The sequence below is a fragment of the Chiloscyllium plagiosum genome, chromosome 41 (genome assembly GCF_004010195.1).
Source record: "Chiloscyllium plagiosum isolate BGI_BamShark_2017 chromosome 41, ASM401019v2, whole genome shotgun sequence".
NCBI classification, from domain to species: Eukaryota; Metazoa; Chordata; class Chondrichthyes; order Orectolobiformes; family Hemiscylliidae; genus Chiloscyllium; species Chiloscyllium plagiosum.
The window spans coordinates 18027920-18047244 of record NC_057750.1 but is presented as its reverse complement, the minus strand read 5'-3'; the positions used below and the strand labels follow the sequence as shown (position 1 = coordinate 18047244).

The 19325-nt window shown below is 41.3% G+C and overlaps 1 protein-coding gene across 2 annotated transcripts in view; it reads left to right on the top strand.

Annotated features, from left to right (window-relative positions):
• The window catches only part of LOC122542905 (WD repeat-containing protein 62-like), a 172988-nt gene that overhangs the window by 48534 nt on the left and 105129 nt on the right, over window positions 1–19325 (top strand). For both annotated transcript variants that reach the window (XM_043681047.1, XM_043681046.1), the window contains exons 7-12: window positions 1452–1634; window positions 1770–1930; window positions 2420–2609; window positions 4989–5138; window positions 12781–12956; window positions 13910–14001. In XM_043681047.1, coding sequence (XP_043536982.1) covers window positions 1452–1634; window positions 1770–1930; window positions 2420–2609; window positions 4989–5138; window positions 12781–12956; window positions 13910–14001 — 952 coding nt within the window. The remainder of the gene's footprint in view (window positions 1–1451; window positions 1635–1769; window positions 1931–2419; window positions 2610–4988; window positions 5139–12780; window positions 12957–13909; window positions 14002–19325) is intronic.

Below are 19325 nucleotides of genomic sequence, written 5' to 3'. Positions count from 1 at the left end.
GAAGACAAATGTAGGTCCCTTGCAGTTAAAATCAGAGGAGTTCGTAATGGGCAACAAAGAGTTAGCTGTCCAGTTGAACAAATACTTTGGATTTGTCTTCAGTAAGGAGGACACAAATAATCTTCAGGAAATGCTAGGGGACAGAGGGTCAAGCATGAATGAGGAACTGAAGGAAATCCTTATTAGTCAGGAAATGGTATTGGGGAAATTGATGGGATTAAAACCCAATACATCCCCAGAGCCTGATTGTCTGCATCCCAGAATACTTAAGGAAGTGGCCCTAGAAATAGTGGATGCATTAATGATCATTTTTCAGTATTCTGTAAACTCTGGAAGAGTTCCAGTGGACTTTTTTTTAAAAGGGTGGAGACAGGAAAGTGGGAATTATAGGCTAGTTAGCCTGATATCGGTGGTGGGGAATATGCTGGAGTGAATCATTAAAGATGTAATAACTGAGCATTTGGAAAGTAGTGATGCAATCTGTCCTCATCAGCATAGATTCACTAAATGGAAGTCGTGTTGACAAATCTTCTAATATTTTTGTGGGGATGTGACCATGAGAGTAGAATGAGTGGATAGGCAAAAGTGAGGACTGCAGATGCTGGAGATCAGAGTCTGGGTTAAAGTGGTGCTGGAAAAGTGCAGCAGGTCAGGCAGCATCCGAGGAGCAGGATAAAGCATAGTCTAACTGTACTGCTAAAAAAAAATTCTTCTGGATACAATTTAAGAAATTTGTTCCTTTCTTCCTACTTTGCACACTAAAACTATCCCAGTTAATATGTACAGTTAAATTCCTCCACTATAACTCCTTATTATTCTTGCACTCTTTGAAATTTGATTGCATATTCAATCTCTCTGTGCCAAACACCCCCCACCCCACCATCTGACTTGTTGTTAATTAGTCGGTCATCCTAAATACTCATGCCAATCTCATCATCCAAGATAATAATTTGTTAGAAACTGATGAAGGGTTTATCCATGGGAAGTTGAGAGTCCTGTGGATTTTTTGGTTCGCTGAAGCTTGGAATGATCCGATTCTTACAACTGTAAATTTTTTAACTCGTCTGTTTGTGTCTTGAGCCTCACATATTGAAGTTGTAACTTATAAAAAAGCATAGTTTAAAACTTGCTTACAATGTACAACTAAATCATGCAAATTTAAGCAAATCCTGCACCAGACGCCAATGCATTTTGGAAAATAAAAATTGGCATTTGCTTTATTTTCTTAACACATTGCCTCTACAAGTTTTTGAGTCAAATATAACCAAGGAAGAAAGAAAACAAGTCCTTTTTGTTTTGAGTAACAGGAAGTAAATTGACTTTCTTGAATAACATGTTTCTTCAGTAAAGCATCATCAGAGTAGTCCATTTTGAGAGCTTAACAGTTTCCTTGAGTAATTTTTCACCACACTGCTCATTTCTAAACCAAATATCTGTTTTCCCAAATCTAGGCAAATATTACTGTTCCCTTAATAGGAAGGTCTGCATTGCTGGGTGAGTTGCACAACAACATTTTCTCTGGAGTGGCATGTGGTAAAGGCAAGATGGCAGGAAGCATCTTCTGTATTACCAGCTCTGGCCTTCTCTGCCAGTTCAATGGGAAAAGGCTACTTGATAAGTGGTTGGATTTGAAGGTACTGTTGTATTTCTGTTGGTGTTAACTAAATGGATGCCTAATTTTTGATTTTTAGTGTAGACTGAATGCAGAACAATGCCATGTTTTTAAAAATATTTTAAAGTATCGTTTTCTATTTTTTTTTTGCTTTGAGACTTCAGCAGCGAACTGCATTTCTGCGACTGAAGACTTCATTTTTTGTGGCTGTGCCAATGGAACGTTGAAGTTATTTAACCCTGTTAACCTCCAGTTTGTCACCAATCTGCCCAAACCTCACTATCTCGGTGTGGATGTGGCTGCTGGAATTGAGCCAAGGTAAAAAGAAAATTATTTCTGCAGTTACTTTTTATTCTCGATGGTATTATCAATAATACCATGAGGCAATACCCGAGTGGTGTTATCGCTGGAATGTTAATTCAGAGACCCAGATAACATTCTGGGGACCCAGGTTTGAACCCCGCCACAGCAGATGGTGGAATTTGAATTCAATAAATATCTGGAATTGAGAATCGAATGATGACCGTGAATCCATTGTCGGTTGTCTGAAAACCCATCTGGTTCACTAATGTCCTTTTTAGAAAAGGAAACTGACATCCTAACCATATCTTGCCTACCAATGACTCCCGACTCATAACAATGTGGATGACTCTTAACTGACCTCTGGGCAATTAGGGATGGGTAAATGCTACCTAGCTGGTGACGTACTCATCCTGTGAATGAATTTTTTTAAAAAAAATTATCAATGTCTTGGAGCTTGGCTGTAAGAAGTAAACTGAATGACTTCTAATATGATTGTATCCTCAGCCATTTAGTCTGTAAGAAGACAGATGCCCTGTATCCTGACACTATTGCTGTGGCCTTTGACCCTTCCAATCGGTGGTTGTCATGTGTATATAGTGACCATAGCCTGTATGTCTGGGACACAAAAGACGTTCAGAAATTTGGGAAGGTTTACTCTGCATTGTATCATAGTTCCAGTGTGTGGAGCGTAGAGGTATGTTAACACTTTTTTTGTTTTAAAATGAGAATTATATATCAAATGATTTGCTCATTCTTGTGCAATTAAAATGGTTAATTAAAAATATTGCCAATACTTTGGATTTTGTACAGAGCTGATAAATTAGCTGCTCAGTTTCGACTCTTGCAAGTCACTATCTCAGCTGTGCAAATCAGTGTCCCAACGTTTCAACCAAAAAAAATGCTTTAAAGAAGTACATCCGATTGTAAGATTTTTGAAAACTATGAACAAAAAAAATGCGAAGACAATTTTTGGAGCACTTGTTAAAATTATTTTTCTGTACAGTTTGAGTTTGCAGAAAAGGGATCCCCTGCCCAACAAAAGGAAAGCATGTCAACACCGCAGTCCATAAATACCTGGCCCTGCTGGGCTATCACTCCTCACAGGGCTTGACCTTCCCTGCTCCGGGCTAAACCTCACACCACCCCTGCCCCAGATGGCCTGCTCTTGCAGCCTCAGATTGCCTATTCCTGCTACTACCACTGCCTGAGGCTGCCTCTCTCGTTCTCTCTGTCGGTCATCCTGGGCTGCATGCTCTCAATCTTGCTGCCAGCTGTCAAGTTTACAACCATACAGGATGATCTTAATCCTATATGTGCTTGAATTTGGCCTTTAGTTAAATGTGGGCATCTACTTATAGGACGTCTGGTTTAAAGCTGGGGGATTGCATGCACTGTGGAACACAGAATCCATCGAATCCCAAAAATGTGAAAACAAGACATTTGGCCCAACGGGTCCACACTGACCTTCCACAGAGTATCCCACTCAGACCCATCCCCTACCCTCTCCCTAATATCCTGCATTTCCCATAGCTAATGCCTCTAGCCTACACATTCCTGAACATTGGGTAATTTACGAGGTAAAAACAATGTCTGCAGATGCTGGAAACCAGATTCTGGATGAGAGTGGTGCTGGAAAAGCACAGCACTTCAGGCAGCATCCGAGGAGCAGGAAAATCACGTTTCGGGCAAAAGCCCTTCATCAGGAATATAAGGCAGAGTCCACTCTTCAGGCACTTTGCCTTGTATTCCTGATGAAGGGCTTTTGCCCGACATGTTGATTTTCCTGCTCCTTGGATGCTGTCTGAACTGCTGTGTTTTTCCACTCTAATCCATTGGGTAATTTAGAATGACCAATCCACCTAACTTGCATATCAATGGACTATGGGAGGTAAACTGAGCATCCGGCAGAAACCCATGCAGACATGAGGAGAATGTGTGAACTCCACACAGACAGGTGTCTGAGGATGGAATTGAACACTGGTCCCTGTTGCTGTGAAGCAGTAGTGCTGCCCCCAAAGCAGTCATACGACTAACCTGAAGAGCCTGTATTGCAGAGTCGTGATATGAAGGGAGGAGGTTGTTCGGCTCATGGAACCCATGCTGGCTGTCAGTCATACTCTCCAATTCTAAACCTGTAGGCCTGCAAGTTTACTTCAAGTGCCCTTCTGAAATCATCCTAAGTATCATCTAAAAAAACAGAGGAAGGACTTCAAACTCCTTGAGATTATTGCATAATTAATTGTTGTAGCCTTTACTAAGTGGTGAGAGTTTCTAATCCGTTTCTCCCTGGCTTTTAGTTGAGGCTGCTGCTTTTATCAGTGGTCCACACAATTTTACATAAATTTGAAGAGCATGTGAGAGAGACTCCCAGATATTTGGATCCATATTTCGGAAAGTGGCAGGACTCAATGTGATGATTTTTTGTCCTTCAGTACTGCCAACCAATTTGAAATGTCCAAATATAATTTTGCTTGAGGAAGAAAGATCACATTTTGAAACCATGTGCAAGTTCGTTTTGCGGCATGGTAGCTCAGTGGTTAGCACTGCAGTCTCGTTGCACCAGGGACCCGATTCCACCCTCTGATGACTATTTGTCTGTGCGGCCTTTGCACTTCTCCCTTTGTCTGTGTGGGGGTTTCCTCTGGGCATTCCTATTTCCTTCCACAGTCCAAAGATGTGCAGACTACGTGGATTTCCCTGGAAAGTGCAGGGTTACAGGGAGAGGGTGCGGACATGGATCTGGGTGGGATGCGCTTTGGTGGGTTGATGTGGGTTTGATGGTGAAACGGCCTGTTCCGCACAGTAGGGATTGTAAGTAGAGTTTTCCCCCCCGCAACAACCACCATCACCAAACACCTTCCCCCCCCCCCCCCTCCCCCAACTCAAACAAAGAGTGGTCAAGCATATATGCCACCCCTCTCTTGTTGGGTTGTTAACTTCCATCAAGTCAACCTCCCATGATTGCTGCTTAAGTTTGTTCATATAGTGTGCACAGTTTAAGCACGTTAAGTTGCGTATTCTATTGTTGGATGAAGTGTTAATGTTGTATTAATTTTTTAAATTAACTTTTAAGGTTTATCCAGAATTGGAAAATAGTAGTCAAGCTTGCCTGCCCTCTGCGTCTTTCCTAACTTGCTCATCGGATAATACCATAAGATTATGGAATGTTGATGCAGCCTCTGGATTTCAGTTCACTTCGTTCCACAAGAATATTTATAGTATGGTAAGAGCTAAACCCCAGCCTTTACACATCCTAATCTCCACGCAGTTGTTATGAAGTTGAAGGCATGTACTGTACCTTTTAAGAGAGAGTGAATGTTGTTCTTAACTGAGCATTTACACGCACCTGTGTATATGACTAGATGGCAGTCCCAGAGTGTACTCTGGGAGTGTACAAATTGAAAATATGTAACATTCGGCTGTGAAATGGGTACTTGAGTTTTGTTTGCTGTTTTGACAACAATTTGAATTTATCAATCAGTTAAATTATGCCCCAGGACAATAAAACCCATGCTGGTTTGAATTTATTGTTTTGCCAACATCGAACCAATGAGACAATCCGATATTGGGGATTTAAAAATGCGGACATTTTGAAAATTGCAGAGAGCAATTGCCATCAAGATAGACCCAAGCAATTAGAGAAAACACTCTGTCAAAGGTACCTGTACATTTGAAACATATTCACAGTAAAAAATAAAGAAGACGACCAGGGAGATCTTTAACCGGAAGGAGGAAGGCCCCAAAGATGTCAGTGGCTGTGTATTTTTGAAATTAAGTTGATGTAATTTTAATAAGTGTCTTATTGGAACAGCATATTGTTATAGAGTTAGAGACAGACAATAAGCAGTTAAGAGAAAGGGGGCTTAAAGTTGTGAACAGTTGTTGATTGATGTTCACTTTTAGAGTTAAAACAATTCAATATTATTTTCTTTAAACAGTGGAATTTGAGAGTTCTCTGTCACTCATATTTTAACAGATTACGAGGCAAGGTGAACTTTTCTGGGTGTTTGGTTTAATTAACAAAAGGGTTCATCGCCATGTTGTAATTCAGTCAACTTTGTAGAAGGACTAATTTTTTTTTCATGATTAAGATATTTATTTATGCGTACGCATTTTCATTCTTGTGTAATGTTGTATAATAGATCCTACCCCAGCAGCACCATGGCGAGGTGAGTCAGGTCAGAGAGAGAGGGACCTTAATTCTGCTCAAGATTAGATTAGATTCCCTACAGTGTGGAAACGGGCCCTTCAGCCCAACAAGTCCACACCAACCCTCTGAAGAGTAACCCACCCAGACCCATTTCCCTCTGACTAATGCACCTAACATTATGGGCAATTTAGCATGGCCAATTCACCTGACCTGCACATCTTTGGACTGTGGGAAAAAATCAGAGCAGCCGGAGGAAACCCATGCAGAATGTGCAAATTCCATACAGACAGTCGCCCGAGGCTGGAATCGAACCTGGGTCCCTGGTGCTGAGAGTAAGCAGTGCTAATCACTGAGCCAACATGCCCGATAATTCAGAAGAGCAGCAAGGATGAGTCCCCTTGTGTCATGCTGCTTATTAACACCAACAGTATGGTACAATCGGAGGTATCTATTATGTGGAGCATATGATATAGGAGCAGGATTAGTCCATTTGGCCCATTGAGTCTTTGCCAATCGATGAGATCATAGCTGTTCTCAATTTCCAGTTTTACTTTATGCCTATTGCCCCAAACTCTTAATTCTCTTACCCTGATTTAGAAATCTGTCTGGCTTACCTTGAATGTGCTTAACAACACAGTCATAGGCTCCTGCAGTAAAAAAATGCAGATTTATTACAGACACAAATAAAAACAGAAATTGCTAGAAACGCTCACCAGGTCTAGCTGCATCTGTGGAGAGAAATCAGAGTTAACATTTCGTGTCGAGTGGCCCTTCCTCAGAACTGATTTATTACCCTCTGAAAGAAGAAATTCCTCCTCTGTATCCTAACTTGGCAACCCTTTATTGTGAGATTATGCACTGTACTCTTAGACTGTCCCGAAAGGGGAAATAACCTCTCTGCATCTACCCTATCAAGCCAGCTAAGAATCTTGTATGTTTCAATGAGGTTGCATCTCATTTTTCTAAGCTGCAGTGAGTGCAGGCCAAATCTGCTCAACTTTTCCTCAAATGACCATGCCTCCATTACTGGAATCAATCTAGTGAACCTTTCATGGGCTGCCTTCATTACCTGTATATCTTTCTTTTTGATAAAGGGACAAAACTGTTCATTTAATCTCAGTGTGATCTAACTGGTGCCTTGAATAGATTTAGCAAGATTTACCATTTACAGTCCCTTTTGAGATATAGGCCAACATTCTATTTGCCTGCTTTATTGCATACTGAACTTGGATACTTACTTTTTCTAATTTATGCATGAGGACTCCCAAAACACATTAAGTTGCAGATTTCTGCAGTCTTTATTTTTTAAAGAATATTCTGATCCTCTCTTTTTCCTGCAAAGATGCAGGTTTTCTCAATGTAGTCAATCAGCTAATTTTTGGCCCACTCACATAATGAGTCTGTATTCCTCTGCTGACGCTGTCATCCTTACCTATTGCCTTCCCACCTATTTTCCTCATCTGCGATCTTAGATGAGAGAAGTACTATTGCCAAGTCATAAAATGTAATGTAAATAATTGTGGCCAGAGTACTGATTCCTGTGGCATTTCACTATTTATGGTTGTCGTCCTGAAAATTCCCTTTTGTCCAACATTTGTCTTCTATTAGTCAATTCATGCTGTTATACTACCTTCAACACCATGAGTGTTATGTTCAGTACTTCCATCAAACATCTCTGGAAATCCAGATATATCACAATACAGATTCCCCTTCATCTATCTTGCTTGTTACCAATTCAAGAAATCCTTATAAATTTGTCAGGCATAATTTCCCCTTCATGAAGCCATGCTGTCTTTGCTTGATTACATTCTCTATTTATAGATTCTCGCTTGTCCATCCTTTTAATAGACTAACATTTTCACAAATAGCAGGCATTATGTTGCCGGACCCATAGCAACCTATTTATTTCTCCATCCTTTTTTTGATAAGCTTGTTGAAGTGCCAATTTTCCAGTCCTCTGGAACTTTTCCAGAATGTAAAGATTCCGGGAAGATTACTTCCACTATCTTTGTAGCTACTTCCTTTAATATCTGAAGATCGGGTCAAGGGATCTATTGAATTTTAACCATTGGTTTTGAGAGTGCGTTTCCTCTAATAGTAATTATTGTTTTCTTCCTCTCCATTATGTACTTTGATAATTTGGTATTCCTTTAATGTATTCTACTGTGAATACTAGTGAAAAATATTTATTCAACTGTACTGCCGTTTCTAGTTCCCCATTATTATTTCCCCAGCTTCCTGCTCGAAGTGACCTATGTTCAGTTTAAAGAAGCTCCAGTTGCCTGTTTCAGTACTACTGACGAGTTTACCCTCCAATTTTATTTCTTTTTTTTTGGGTGATCTTGTTGGTTTTTAAAACTTCAGCAGTCCTCTGGCTTTCCAGTAATCTGTGCTGTGCTATCCACCCTGTTTCGATTTGATGCCATCCTTAATTTCACTGGTTGGTTTTGTAAATCTGGAAGGGCTTCAGAAATCTGAAGCACAAAGGGACTTGGTTGTTCTGGTTCATGATTCTCTCAAGATTAACATACAAGTTAAGTTGGTAGTTAGGAAGGCAAATGCAATGCTAACATTCATTTTGAGAGGACTGGAATACAAGAACGGTGAATTAAAGATAGGCAGATGGGCAGAAGGGGTGGGGTTGTCTTACTAGTAAGAAACGAAGTAGGGTCAGATGGTGTAGAATCTGTGTAGGTAGAAGTGAAGAACCGCAAAGGTCAAAAAGCTGTAGTTGGAGTTAAGTACAGGCTTCCAAATAGTTGTCAGGAGTTGGGGTGTGTAGGGAAGACAAATTAACAGTGACCATGGGGGATTTCCATGTGCAGGTGGACAGGGAAAATCAGTAATGGATTGCAAGAAAAGGAATTTGTGGATTGTCTATGGGATGGCTTTTTGGAGCAGCTTGTCGTGGAGCCTCCGAGGGACCGGGCAATACTGGATGTAGTGTTGAGCAATGAGGCAGACATGATCAGGAAGCTTAAGGTGACGAAACCCTTAGTAGGCAATGATCATAATATGGTTGAATTTACTCTACAATTTGAGAGGGAGAAGGTAGAATCAGAGATGACAGTATTATAGCTGAATAAAAGCAACTATAGAGGCATGAGGGAGGAGCTGGGTAGAATTGACTTGGAGAAAGGCCGAGCAGGAAAAACAGTGGAACAGTTTCTGAGAGTAATTCAGGCCACACAGCAGAGATTCATCCCGATGGAAAAAGAAGCATGGTATAGAGAGGATGAGGCAACCGTGGCTAATTAGGGAAGTCAGGGACAGCATAAAAGCAAAAAAGAAAGCATTATAAAGTAGCAAAGGGCATTGGGAAACCAGAGGCTTTGGAAGCTCTCAAAGATTAACAGAGAACAGCAAAAAAAAAAGGAGGGAGAAGATTAAATATGACAGTACACTAGCCAGTAATATAAAGGGAGACTGAAAGAGTTTCTTTAAATATACAAAGGGCAAAAGTGGACATTGGGCCGCTGCAAAATGTCGCTGGAGAGACAGTAGTGGGGAAATGGCTGAGGAACTGAATAATTACTACATGTCAGTCTTCACGGTGAAAGACACAAGTAATATCCCAAAAATTCAAGAATGAGAGGGCAGGGCTGAGTATGATGGCCATCACCAAGGAGAAGGTGCTAGAAAAACTGAATGGCCTGAAGGTGGATAAATCACCTCGAGCAGATGGATTATACCCCAAAGTCTAAGGGAGATAGCTGAAGAGAGGGGAGGCGTTAGTGGTGATCTTACAGGAATTGTTGGAATTAGCGAGAGTCCCAGAGGGCTGGAAAATCGCTAATGTGACACCCTGTTTAAAAAGGAGTAAAGCAGAACATGGAAAATTATAGACTGATTAGCCTAACCTCAGTCGTAGGAACCTCAGATCCTGGAATCCATTGCGAAGGATGAGATTTCTGAATATTTGGAAGTATGTGGTAAAGTAAGGCGAAGTCAACATGGTTTCATCAAGGGGAGATCATGCCTGACAAATCTGCTAGAATTCTTTGAGGAAGTAACAAGCAGGTAAGACAAGGAGAGTCAATGTGTGTTATCTACCTGGATTTCAAGAAGATCTTTGACAAGGTGCTGCACAACAGGCTACTAAGGTAAGTGCTCATGGTGTTAGAGGCAAGGTGCTAACATGAATAGAAGCTTGGCTGTCTGGTAGAAAGCAGTGAGTGGGGATAAAAGGATCTTTCTCAGGATGGCAGCTGGTGACAAGTGATGTTCCACAAAGCTGTGTTGGGAGCACAACGTTTTGCTTTGTACATTTAACAATCTGGATGAAGGGACTGAGGGCATTCTGGCTAAGATGGCAGATGTTACAAAGATAGTTAGAGGGATCAGTAGCGTTGAGGAGGTTGGGGGAAGACTGCAGAAAGATTTGGACAGGTTAGCGAGGGTGGGCAAAGAAGTGGCAGATAGAATACAACTTGGGAAAATGTGAGGTCATTCACTTTGGTAGGAAGAATAGACATATGGACAGTTTTCTAAATGGGGAGAAACTTCAGAACTCTGAAGTGCAAAGAGATTTGGAAGTTCTAGTCCAGGATTCTCTCAAGGTAAACTTGCAGGTTGAGTCAGTAGTTGGGAAGCCAACTGCAAAGATGGTATTTATTTGGAGAGGACTTGAATCTCGAGGCAGGGATGTATTTCTGAGGTTTTATAAGGCTCTGGTTGTACCACATTTGGAGTATTGTGGCAAGTTTGGTCCCCATGTCTCAGGAAGGATGCAGTGTCCCTGGAGCGTGTTCAGATGGGGTTCACTAAAATGGTCTCAGGAATGTGAAGCTTAACATATGAGGACCATTTGAGGACTCTGGGTCTGTACACAATGGAGTTGAAAAGGATGAGGGGAAATCTAACTGAAGCATACAGAATACTGAATGGCCTGGACAGAGCGGATGCTGGGAAGATGTTTCCATTGGTAGGAGAGACTAGGACCTGAGGACATAGAGTAAAGGGAAGTCCTTTTAGAACGGAAATAAGGTGAGAGTTCTTAAACCAAAGAGTGGTGAATCTATGGAATTCATTGTCACAGAAGGCTATGGAAGCCAGGTCATTGCGTATACAGAACAACCTCTGGTATCTGAACATTAATTATCCGAATCTTGGATTATCCAAACAAGATCTCAAGGTAAAAATACTATTCATTATCCACACAGTCCGTTATCTAGGGAGGATGTGCTGGCCTTGGACGGGGTGCAAAGCAGGTTTTCTTCATATTTACTCATGGGATGTAGATGCTGGCCAGCATTTATTACGTGCTATTGCCATGAGAAGGTGGTTCCAGAATTTTGTCTCTGTGATAGTGAAGGAATAACAATATATTTGCAAGTTAATATGGTGAGTGGCTTGCAAGGGAACTTGCAGAGGTGGTGTTCCAATGTATGCTACCCTTGTCCTTCTATGTGGAAGTGGTCGTGGCTTTAGAAGGTGCTGTCTCAGGATCTTTGGTGAATTTCTGCAGTGTAGGATGTGCACGTTGCTACTGAGTCTAAGGAGTGGAGGCAGTGGATGTATTGCTGATCAAATGGGCTGTTTTATCCTGGATAGTGTGAAGCTTCTTGAATGTTTTTGAATCTGCACCCAATTTACAGGAATGAAACAAAGAATGAAGGACTTGCCATAAAAAGCAGTGATTAAGAGTCTGGGTCTGTCCTTGATGGAGTTTAGAGGGAATGGTGGAGGGTGGAGTGGAATCTCATTGAAGCTTGCAGAATACTGAGGCCTGGATAGAATGGATGTAGACAAGAGATTTACACTAGTCGAAGAGACTGGTACTGAAGCACACAGCCTCGGGATGCAGAGGTGATTATGTTTAAAACTGAGATGACAAGGAATTTCTTCAGCGAGAGGGTGGTTAATCTGTATTGAGAATACGGTGCTGGAAAAGCAGAGCAGGTCAGGCAGCATCTGAGGAGAAGGAGACGCTTTTGGCATAAACCCTTCTCCTGCTCCTTGGATGCTGCCTGACCTGCTGTGCTTTTCCAGCACCACACTCTTGACTCTGATCCCCAGCATCTGCAGTCCTCGCTTTCTCCTTGGTGGTTAATCTGTGGAACTCGTTGCAACAGAAGACAATGGAGGCCAAGTCATTGAGTGTATTAAAGTAAATAGAGCTGCTTGATTAGTAAGGTATTCTAGGTTACAGGAAGAGGGTAGGAGAATGGGATTGAGAAATGTGTCAGCCATGATGGAATGGTGGAAAAGGGTTGATGGGCTGAATGGCCTAATTCTACTCTTTTTGTATCTTATGGTCTTGAGGTGTATCCTTTTGGTCTTTCTAGAATCTTTCTTTCTCACTGGGATATATCCTGTTGAGTCATGACTGATTTTTCTTCGAAACTCCTTTCTCCAGTCGACTCTGCCCTTACCGCTTTGTAATTGCCCTTGTTTAGTGTTGTTTCTGATTTTCAATTCTTGCATGTTGAGAATTAGGATTAAAGCTTTAAAACAAATTGCCGTTAAGTGAGCTGTGGAGTCCTTTAGACTGAATTGCAAAATGGAGGTTTTGGAGCTTGACTAAAATAACTAAAATATGAAGTATTAAAACAAAATTAGTTTGCTCTAAACTTGAATATATGTGATAAAAGTCCAAATAATGATTCCTCTGGGAAAAAGGCAGTGCTTTTGCATTGCTTGCCCATATTGCTTTAATGTGGACAGTTGCAGTGCATTCTTAGCCTGAGCGTTTGACTCATTTTTGATCTTCTAGGATTTAATTAAAGTTGTGTACGTTGGTGACAATATCCAGTATCTCCAAGATACAACAAGCAACCCCGATCGAACTGAAAATGGAGGACCCTCCGATATAAAGTCAGGAATTAGAGTCATAACCATCAGTCCTGATGGGCAGCACCTCGCTTCTGGAGATAGGATGGGGACCCTGAGGTACACATGATGTTACAATGCAGGTTGTTTTTTTTTTATCTTAGACTCTCATTGTTCTGTGTAATGGCACTGGCAGCCTGTGTTCTGCTGAAAGTGAAATTTTCATGATTTCAGACTGGATAGTCATGAAGAGACTCCTCTGAGTATTTAGTGCTGATGAGTGTGCTGTTTCAGTTTATTAGTAGAACATGACTCATTTTTTTGCATACCATACCTACACTTAACAGTCTAATTTGTGCTTGGTTTGTGCAGGTACTTTTGGCCTGCTGTATAGCTGTGCTGATTAAAAAGGAGCTACTCCTAGAGTCAGAGGGGTCTTTGGCATGAAAGTCCTTCGGACCATTGAGTCTGTGCTGATCAAAAACTAGCATCGAACTATTCTAATCCCATTTTCCAGCAATTGGCCAGCAATTCTAGTTAATGCTAGAAAACTGCTATTATGTCACAGCTTACTACAATATACTAAATCCTACACTTCTACAGTAATCAAACTGCATCAACATGTGGCAGGAGCATATTTCGAGTAGATCACTTAAGGGAAGTTATAAAAGAACATTTAATATTTATATTTGTATATTAATTGTCTATATTAATCAAGATTGGGGAGGAATTTTGTTTTATTTGACACAATTGCAATCTCCCTGTAGGTTAAGTATAGACTTAATAAACTTGAAGTTCTGAACGTCGTCAAACTCTTGGAACCTTCCTCTTGTGATTTCAGTTTTGGGTCCTGCGCTTTAGTCAGTGATTCTGTTGCCCATGCCTGTTACCCTTGAGAAAGCTGTGGTAGACTGCTGCTTTGAGTGGTTACAATCTGCATTGAAGCATCTCCTGTAAAGCTTCGGCAAAGGGAATTACGTAACAAATATTTTTTACAGCAAACCTCGTGTTTTAAAATTTCTCAAAATAGTTAACAGTTGGTTGAATTTTATCTTTGTGCCTCCTGCTTTCAGAATCTTTGACCTGCAATTCTTGGATGAACTGATGAAAGTTGAAGCTCATGACTCTGAGATTCTATGTCTGGAGTATTCTAAGCCAGAAACAGGTGAGTACTTGTGTGAATTTGACTGTCTCTTGATTACTGCCTCTGGATTTGTTTGATTTTATTGCTATTGATTTGACTCGCTGCTGATATTGAAACTGCTTCTGAATAACTGTTGTGTTTAGTACCTAAATATGGTTGCCTATTTTTTGTGCTGCTTTCCTCCACAGTGTTTATATCAGTGTCCAGACTACAGGTGCACCAATAGCTTGACTGTAAATGAATTTAACATAAAACAGTGATATGTCCAAAACAACCTTTATGCTAGCTAGTTAACAATCATACAACATCAGGTTATAGTCCTACAGGTTTAACTGGACACACTAGCTTTCAGAGTGCCGCTCCTTCATCAAGTGACTGTGGAGGACACAATTGTAAGACACAGAATTTATAGCAAAAGTTTACAGTGCGATATAACTGAAATTATACATTGAAAAATACCTTGATTGTTTGTTGAGTCTTTCATCTGTTCGAATGCCATGTTAGTTTCACTTCTTTCATATGTAAATCACAAAACTTCTTTTTAAAAGTTACATTGTCAGGTTAACTGTAACAATTGGTGTTAGCCAGATAATAAGTTGAAGGTTAGCACCGTGCTCTCTGCCTGTACCATAATGTTTAGACTGATTCTAATCTAAAAAGTGAGATAACAGTCTTTCATGAATTCATGCAGTTTTTGAGCAAAGTACAATGTAACTCTGCAAGTATAAATTCACCCCACAAACATATATGTATATGTGTGTCTTTGTGTGTCTGTCTGGGGTGGGGGTTGTGATTGTGAGATAGAGTGTATATGTATGTGAGTGTAGAGTGTCTAAGTCTGTGAGGGGGTGCATGTGGGAGTGTGTGTCTGTAGGCATCTGAGTTGGGGTTTGTGAGTGTCTGAGAGAGGGTATATGTATGTGTGAGTGTAGAGTGGTCTAAGACTGTGAGAGGATGCGTGTGGGAATATGTGCGAGTGTATGTGCGTACGTGTGTGTATAGGAGTGTGTGTGTGTGTGTGTGTAGGCTTGTCTTTGTGTATAGTGCAATGGTGGTCACCTGTAGTGTGACATGAACCCGAGGTCCCGGTTGAGGCCCTCCCTATTGGTACGGAACTTAGCTATCAACCTCTGCTCGGCCACTTTTCGCTGCTTCCTGTCCCGAAATCCGCCTTGGAGGATGGTCACCCGAAGGTCCAAGGTCGAACGTCCTGGACCACTGAAGTGCGCGTGCACACAGATACTCTCACACTCCCACACTCTTACATGCATCCTCTCACAGACTTAGATCTCTCACTCTCTCTCACACACACACACACACAATATATAATATTATACTCACTCTCTCTCTGTCTGTGATGGGGAGGTTGACAGACACACACACACATGCACGTGTATACATATACGTTTGTGGGGTGAATTTGTACATGCAGAGTTACGTTGTACTTTGCTCAAAAACTGCATGAATTCATGTAAGACTCTGATTCTAATCTAAAAAGTGAGATAACATTCTAAACATTATGGCACAGACAGAGAACACAGGGGGCTAACACCTTCAACATATTATCTGGCTAACACCAGTTGTTACAGTTAACCTGACAAAGTAACTTTTTAAAAAATTTTGTGATTTACATATGAAAGAAGTGAAACTATCATGGCATTTGAACAGATGAAAGACTCAACAAACAATCAAGGTATTTTTCAATGTATAATTTCAGTTATATCGCACTGTAAACTTTTGCTATAAATTCTGTGTCTTACAATTGTGTCCTCCACAACCACCTGATGAAGGAGCAGTGCTCCGAAAGCTAGTGTGTCCAATTAAACCTGGAGGACTATAACCTGGTGTTGTGTGATTTTTTAACTTTGTACACCCCAGTCCAACACCAGCATCTCCAAATCATTTGTGCTATCTATTTTAACATTGTAGCTGTCAAGGGAAACTGGGCTTGAAATTTAATTGTTGAAGTTTTCAGCCCATTGTGATTAGCAAAAGACTCAAGGCATTTTTGGAGAATTTCAGAATTGTTATGATTCAGCTTGATATTACGAAAATATTACGAAGAGGCTTTTTGTAATAAGAAACTAATTTTCTGTTTATAGTGCAGTTTTGTAGATTAGATAGGAGCGACAGTTAAGAATGTGATTTATATTTGAAACGCCTTTAGAGTCATAGTCATAAAGCACAGAAACTGGTCCTTTGGCCCAACTCGTCCAAGCTGATAAAGTTTTCCATTTGGCCTATATCTTTCCTATCGATGTATTTGTCCAAATGTCTTTTAATTGTTCCCACCTCTACTGCTCCCTCTGGCAGCTCGTTCCATATATGTTGTGCCCTCTGTGTAGAAAAGGTTGCCCCTCAGGGAAAAGAACTGAGCGATTCATCTTGTATGTGGGAAGATGTGTTGGGTAGGCTCGGGGTTATTAGGATGGACAAATCCTCAGGACCAGATGGGATCTGTCCCAGGTTGCTGAGGGAGGCGAGAGAGGAAATTGCTGAGGCCCTGGCAGATATCTTTGTAGCATCCTTAAACACAGGTGAGGTGCCGGAGGACTGGAAGGTTGCTCATGTTGTCCCCCTGTACAAGAAAGGTAGTAGGGGTATTCTGGGTAACTACAGACCAGTGAGCCTGACATCAGTAGTGGGAAAGTTGCTGGAGAAGGTATTGGGGGATAGGATCTATTTATATTTAGAAAAGAATGGGCTTATCAGTGATATGAACCGTGGTTTTGTGCGGGGGAGATCGTGCCGTACCAACTTAGAGTTCTTCAAGGAAGTGACCAAGTTGATAGATGAAGGAAGGGCTGTTGATGCCGTACACATGGACTTTAGTAAGGCGTTTGATAAGGTTCCCCATGGTAAACAAATAGCGAAAATGAAGTCACAGGGTGCAGGGTGTTCTAGCTAGGTGGATAAAGAACAAGTTAAGCAACAGGAGGCAGAGTAGTAGTTGAAGGGAGTTACTTGAAATGGAGAAAGGTGACCAGTGGTGTTCCACAGGGATCAGTGCTGGGGCCACTGTTGTTTGTGATATACATAAATGATCTGGAAGAGGGCACTGTTGGTATGATCAGCAAGTTTGCAGATGACATGAAGATTGGTGGAGTAGGAGAAAGCATAAGGGACCGTCAAAGAATACAGGAGAATGTAGACTGGAGAATTGGGCGGAGAAGTGGCAGATGGAGTTCAATCCAGACAAATGTAAGGTGATGGATTTAGGCAAGTCTAACTCTAGAATGAATTATACTGTAAAAGGAAGAGCCTTGGGAAAAGTTGATCAGAGAGATCTGGGAGTTCAGGTCCATTGTACCCTGAAGGTTGCTGCACAGGTGGATAGAGTGGTCAAGAAGGCATATGGTATGCTTGCCTTCATTAGACAGGGTATTGAATAAGAGCTGGCAGGTCATGTTAAAATTGTACAAGATATTGGTTCGGCTGCATTTAGAATACTGTGTACAGTTCTGGTCGCCACATTACCAAAAGGATGTGGACGCTTTGGAGAGAGTGCAGAGAAGGTTTACTAGTATGTTGCATGGTGTGGAAGGTGCTAGCAATACAGAGAGGTTGAGTAGGTTAGGTTTGTTTTCATTAGAAAAAAGGAGATTGAGGGTGGACCTGATTGAGGTTTACAAAATCATGAAGGGTATAGACAGGGTGGATAGAGATGAGCTTTTTCCCACGGTGAAGGATTCAATAACAAGAGGTCACGCTTTCAAATTGAGAGGTTGAAAGTTTAAGGGAGATACACGCGGCAAGTACTGTTCACAGAAGGTGGTGGGCGTCTGGAACGTGTTGCCAGCAGAGGTAGTAGAGGCAGGCATGGTAGATTAATTCAAGATGAGTCTGGACAGATGTATGAGTGGGTGGGGAGCAGAGGGATACAGATGCTTAGGAATTGGGCAATAGGTTTAACAGTAGATTTGGATCAGCTCAGGCTTGGAGGGCTGAAGGGTCTGTTCCTGGGCTGTAAATTTTCTTTGTTCTTTGTCTGTGCCCCTCATGATTTTATAAATCTCTATAAGGACACCCCTCGACCTCCTATGCTCCAAGGTAAAAGTCCCAGCCTATTCAGTGTCATCATATAACTCAATCCTTTCAGTCTCTCTAACATCCATGTAAATTTTTTTGCACCCTCTCCAATTTTGTAGCATTCTTCTAAAGTAGGCTGACCAGAATTATATGCCGTTATTTACTGTGGTAGTTTTTTGATTACTTGAGCTTCTTTTTATGTTAAAATGTGGTTCACCTCAACAAAAGGCCTGTGTCCATTTCTGAACACACTACCTGAGAAGAATGTAAAGAGAAACCATTCTGAGAATGGTGCCAGGGACTAGGAACTTGAGTTATGTGGACAGATTGGAGAAACTGTCAATGGATCTCTGAGCAGCCTCTCCACTCTTTGAAATAATACCTGGTATAAAGGTACATGGTTGTTGGTCTGTCATCTCAGCTGCAGGGCATATTAGCAGGAGTTTTTCAGGGTAGTATCTAATAGTGGGTAATATTCCAGCTTGGACTGACAAGTAGCTCAAGTAACATTTTTGCCATGAATGACCCGGGCAATGACCATCTCCAACAAGAGATAATCCAGCCATCACCCTTTCACATTCAATAACATTATCATCACTGAATTCCAACTTCTTGGGTTGGAAGCTGAACTGGATGACCCATGTAAATATTCTGTCTACAACAGCAGGTCAGAGGCTAGGAATCTTTCAACAAGTAACAAACCTCCCAATTTTCCACTAGCCTGGATGAATGTAGCTCCAGCAATACTCGAGGTTTTAACACCATCCCTCAAAGCATCCTACTTGATTTGGCAGCACATCCACAAACATTCATACGCTCCACCACCTTTGGCAATCATTCACTAATGAGTAAGATACCTTGTCACCAGTCATGGTTCTCTGGGTCCTTGCATGTAGCTGATGAACCCAACCCTATATCTGCACTCTGACCAGACATTTGGCAGGTATTTCTGGGAGGTAGAATTGGTCCTTGATCTCACTTGCTGACATTGCTTTCTCGGGCTCCTTTTCTCCAATTTCTCTTGCCAGTGAGTGTTTTCAAAGAATTGTGTCCCTTCATATAGGAGGTTCCTATACTCAAAGTTGATTTTTTTGTCTGAGCGAGAATCTCCCAGGCGTTGATATTGCACTTCTTGAAGTAAGTCTTCAGAGTGTCTTTGAAAACTTCCATAGTGGTCATCTTGTTTGAGTGCTTCCTTGAGTTGAGCAAAGACAATTTATTTTGGTAGTCAGAACTTGGACATCCTTTGCACATGGCAGAGTTGGTTTCAGATTATCATGGCCTTGATGCTGATGCTATTGGTTCCTTCAAGGATG